The sequence below is a fragment of the Siphateles boraxobius genome, unplaced genomic scaffold, assembly GCF_051911475.1.
Source record: "Siphateles boraxobius isolate OS27281-9 unplaced genomic scaffold, OSU_SipBor_1 137, whole genome shotgun sequence".
Classification (NCBI taxonomy): domain Eukaryota; kingdom Metazoa; phylum Chordata; class Actinopteri; order Cypriniformes; family Leuciscidae; genus Siphateles; species Siphateles boraxobius.
In genome coordinates, this window is record NW_027508741.1 from 2,177,501 (window position 1) to 2,182,500 (window position 5,000).

At 42.5% G+C, this 5,000-nt stretch overlaps 1 protein-coding gene across 2 annotated transcripts in view; it reads left to right on the forward strand.

The window, feature by feature from the left end:
• Positions 1 to 1,388, forward strand: part of ttc24 (tetratricopeptide repeat domain 24) — a 34,373-nt gene extending 32,985 nt beyond the window's left edge. For both annotated transcript variants that reach the window (XM_077229982.1, XM_077229981.1), the window contains exons 12-14: position 1; positions 87 to 132; positions 910 to 1,388. The exon at position 1 is cut by the window's left edge and continues 70 nt beyond it. In XM_077229982.1, coding sequence (XP_077086097.1) covers position 1; positions 87 to 132; positions 910 to 1,021 — 159 coding nt within the window. In that variant the 3' untranslated portion in view covers positions 1,022 to 1,388. The remainder of the gene's footprint in view (positions 2 to 86; positions 133 to 909) is intronic.
• Positions 1,389 to 5,000: the final 3,612 nt, after the last annotated feature.

Sequence of the window (5,000 nt, forward strand, 5' to 3'; positions counted from 1 at the left end):
GGCGAGTCTGAAAAACACCAAACACACACACACTCTTCACTAATGCTGAAAACATGAAATAACTGAATGTGCCTCTGCCTGTACAGGTGATGTGTGTGAATCTCTGAAGCCCAAGCCAGTACAGGTGAACGGGTACGAGTCTGTTTTATCATAACCTTCCTTCAATCTTTTTGTGAGGTTGTTCACGTGACCTTTTTAAAACAGCTCATCACTAAACAGGCAAAACTCCTAAACTGACCCGTGTAATAATTAATTTCATGACTCATTTCATTTAATCTAGTCATTTTAATATAGAGTATCTAGTGCTGGGCAACGATTAATCGCATCCAAAATAAAAGTTTGTGTTTACATAATACATGTGTGTGTACTGTGTATAATTATTTTGTATATATAAACACACACACATGCATATATACATTTAAGATATATTTGCATCTATATACTGTATATGTATTTATAAATAATTGATATTATATATAAATATTTTATATATTAAATAACACATCTTTCTCAAATATATACATGGATATGTGTGTGTTTATATATACAAAATAATTATACACACATATAGTATGTAAACAAACTTTCATTTTGGATGCGATTAATCGTTGCCCGGCACTAACAGTAACATAACATTTTAACTGTTCAAAACAAGTCACACTACATTTTAGACTATATATATATATATATATATATATATATATATATTATACACCCTCATCATGATGAGTTTAGAGTTAGAGATTGATGTATAAATTGCATAAATGCCAATCGGACTGTTTAATTCAGTGTGAATTCCTTCACATTATCCCAGTACATTCTGCCCTGTTTTACACACTTGAGTGCACGAATGTTGTTCTGATCACTTTTGTAGTGAGAGATGATAATTTAATGATGTAAATGTTTCAGTGCACACCCATTGGCCAGGAGCACTGTGACTCCGCCCCTCACTCAGCGCGACAGTGATCAGGCCACGCCCCTGACGAGGAGACTGAAGTCCAGATTCTGCACAGTCATGTGACAGAAACACAGGATCAAATCGCCATGGGAACGAGTTTTATCTGTTCTTATGGAACATGCGACTGCAATCCCAAAGGATTTCAGGGTTGGGGATGAAAGTGACACTGAACAGGAGGACTTGCACCTGCAGTTCGTGGACAAAACACGTCTGATAAACGACGTGAACATAATCTATTGATCAGACGAGCACGAGAGACTTCAGCATCATGTGTTTATTTCATGCTGTATTTCTGCATTTCTGATCATCTCATTTTAGTCCCTGACCAGTTTCAGCAGATATCATGAGTGAATCACTCAGGATAAAGCTCTACTGTACTGATAACAGCTAAATAAATTTTATATTAAAACTCTAGAGTTATTTTACATAATATTTTCTCTTTTGCACAATCTTTTGGTGCTGCAACTAGTAGTAAAAAGAAAACGACAATCAAGGCGTAGTACAAGAAACGTTATATTTTTAACTGAGGTTGAGCAGTCGAGGTTTTTACACTTTAAATGATAAAAATCACATTATGAAGTAAATGTTTTTCTCCAAAACACGTTGGCCACAATTATTGGCATCCTCCTCTAATGCCGGATGAGTTTGGAGAACGCCTGACCTGAGATCAGAGACCATTGCTCTTACAGAAGATCTCCAGATCTGCAGATTCCCAGATGCTGGTGCTTCTCCTCTTCAGTTCACTCCACTCATCAGGTCAGGGACTGGGACGGTCATGGCAGAAGCTTCATTTTGTGCTCTGTAACACATTTTGTGTTGATTTTGATGTTTGTTTTGGACCGTTGTCCTGATGAAATATCCAACCACGGCTAGATTTATAGCAGAAGCCGTCAGGTTTAGATTTTTAATCTAATCTGTTGGTTTTTGCTTGAATCCATGATGCCATGTATCTGAAAAAGAAGTCCAGGACCTCCAGCAGAAAAATATGCCCACAACATTAAAGATCCAGTGGTGTATTTAACCAAGGGCATGGGCTACTTTTGATCCCATCTGGTGTGTTTGCTGCCAAAAAGCTCTTTTTTAGTTTCATCTGACCACAGAATCCAGTCCCTTCTGAAGATCCAGTCGTGTCTGACAACTGAACATGTTTCTGGAGGAGCGAGGACCCTAACCTCACCCGTATCACACACACCTGACCCTAACCTTACCCGTATCACACACACCTGACCCTAACCTTACCCGTATCACACACACCTGACCCTAACCTCACCCATATCACACACACCTGACCCTAACCTTACCCGTATCACACACCTGACCCTAACCTTACCCGTATCACACACACCTGACCCTAACCTCACCCATATCACACACACCTGACCCTAACCTTACCCGTATCACACACACCTGACCCTAACCTCAGCCGTATCACACACACCTGACTCTAACCTCACCCGTATCACACACACCTGAACCTAACCTCACCCGTATCAAACACACCTGACCCTAACCTCAGCCGTATCCAGGGTCCGAAATTAACTTTTTGGCTCACCTGCCACTGGGACTGGTAGATGAAAAAATCCACCAGCCAAGCATATTTTTTACCGGCCAAAATAATAAACAGCCTTTTTGTGTCACATATTCATTAATTTATATAGGCTATATTTAAACATTTTTGCCATTATATTTCTGGTCTATTATTTTCCATTCTTACTTTTATTTACACACACATATTACACAATTTACACACATTAAAATAATATTTTTCTGGTGGTGCCTATAAAAATAGTTCTGTACAAATGAAATGTATTAATTGTATATTTAATAAAAAGTATGCAATAATAATATATTATAATTATTTCAAAAAAATATTTAGTTTTACTCTGCCTATTTTTTTACTCCATTTACTCTGACTGATCAGTAACTGAAGGACTGGAAATATCAGTTGTCTTTAACCCTTCATTAAAATGAATCGGTTCAAAGGAGTGAGTCATTAGTTCGCGAATTGGACGTGTCATTATGGGATATGTACGCGTTGTGTGATTATCCCGGCAGCTAGGACATCCCTCAAGATTTGTGTCAACACAGAAAACATTTAATCACTGGATAGGTTTTTTCGTTTATTTAAAGTGTGGTTTATGTCAGCTGAATGTGCGGAACGCTTCAGAGAAGATAAGGTATTTTAGCACAATTCACAGTTCACACCCAGCGGTAATTCAGGAAAAAAAATATCCGAATGCTCCACATGAAACTATGATCTTCCGACCTTTACCATCGTGTCGATTTATTTTGATGAATATGTGCCAGGGAGAGAGAGCAAGACAGCGATTAGGAGACGGTGAAGCCTTGTTTATACTTTCGCATGGTTTCGAAGAGAAAGAGTGCGGGCGCGCGACCAGGGCTCTCTCTCTCTCTCTCTCTCTCTCTCTCTCTCTCGCTGTCTCTCTCTCTCTCTGCTCGTTCTTCAGGTGCGCCATGTCACTTTCAATTCCCATCCCGCAAACACAACAACTCCGTCATGTCCGTAGCCATCATGCTAGATATTTTATAACATTACAAAATGCAATTGTAATAAACATTTTATTACATTACTATTTTGGTATGAACATTCACCCGCCAGGGGGGCGGATAGCCTTTTGAGATTTACTCGCCAAACGGAAAATCAACCCGCATTTGGCGCTTGGCGGGTGTTAATTTCGGACCCTGCCCGTATCACACACAGACCTGACCCTAACCTTACCCGTATCACACACACCTGAACCTAACCTCACCCGTATCACACACAGACCTGACCCTAACCTTACCCGTATCACACACACCTGAACCTAACCTCAACCGTATCAAACACACCTGACCCTAACCTCAGCCGTATCACACACCTGACCCTAACCTCACCCGTATCACACACACCTGACCCTAACCTCACCCGTATCACACACACCTGACCCTAACCTTACCCGTATCACACACACCTGACCCTAACCTTACCCGTATCACACACACCTGAACCTAACCTCAACCGTATCAAACACACCTGACCCTAACCTCACCCGTATCACACACACCTGAACCTAACCTCACCCGTATCAAACACACCTGACCCTAACCTCACCCGTATCACACACACCTGACCCTAACCTTACCCGTATCACACACACCTGACCCTAACCTTACCCGTATCACACACACCTGAACCTAACCTCACCCGTATCAAACACACCTGACCCTAAACTCACCCGTATCACACACACCTGACCCTAACCTCACCCGTATCACACACACCTGACCCTAACCTTACCCGTATCACACACACCTGACCCTAACCTTACCCGTATCACACACCTGTCCCTATCACACACACCTGACCCTAACCTCACCAGTATCACACACACCTGACCCTAACCTCACCCGTATCACACACACCTGACCCTAACCTTACCCGTATCACACACACCTGACCCTAACCTCACCCGTATCACACACACCTGACCCTAACCTTACCCGTATCACACACACCTGAACCTAACCTCACCCGTATCACACACAGACCTGACCCTAACCTTACCCGTATCACACACACCTGACCCTAACCTTACCCGTATCACACACACCTGACCCTAACCTTACCCGTATCACACACCTGTCCCTATCACACACACCTGACCCTAACCTCACCCGTATCACACACACCTGACCCTAACCTCACCCGTATCACACACACCTGACCCTAACCTTACCCGTATCAAACACACCTGACCCTAACCTCACCCGTATCACACACAGACCTGACCCTAACCTTACCCGTATCACACACACCTGAACCTAACCTCACCCGTATCAAACACACCTGACCCTAACTTCACCCATATCACACACACCTGACCCTAACCTCACCCGTATCACACACACCTGACCCTAACCTTACCCGTATCACACACACCTGAACCTAACCTCACCCGTATCACACACACCTGACCCTAACCTTACCCGTATCACACACACCTGAACCTAACCTCACCCGTATCAAACACACCTGACCCTA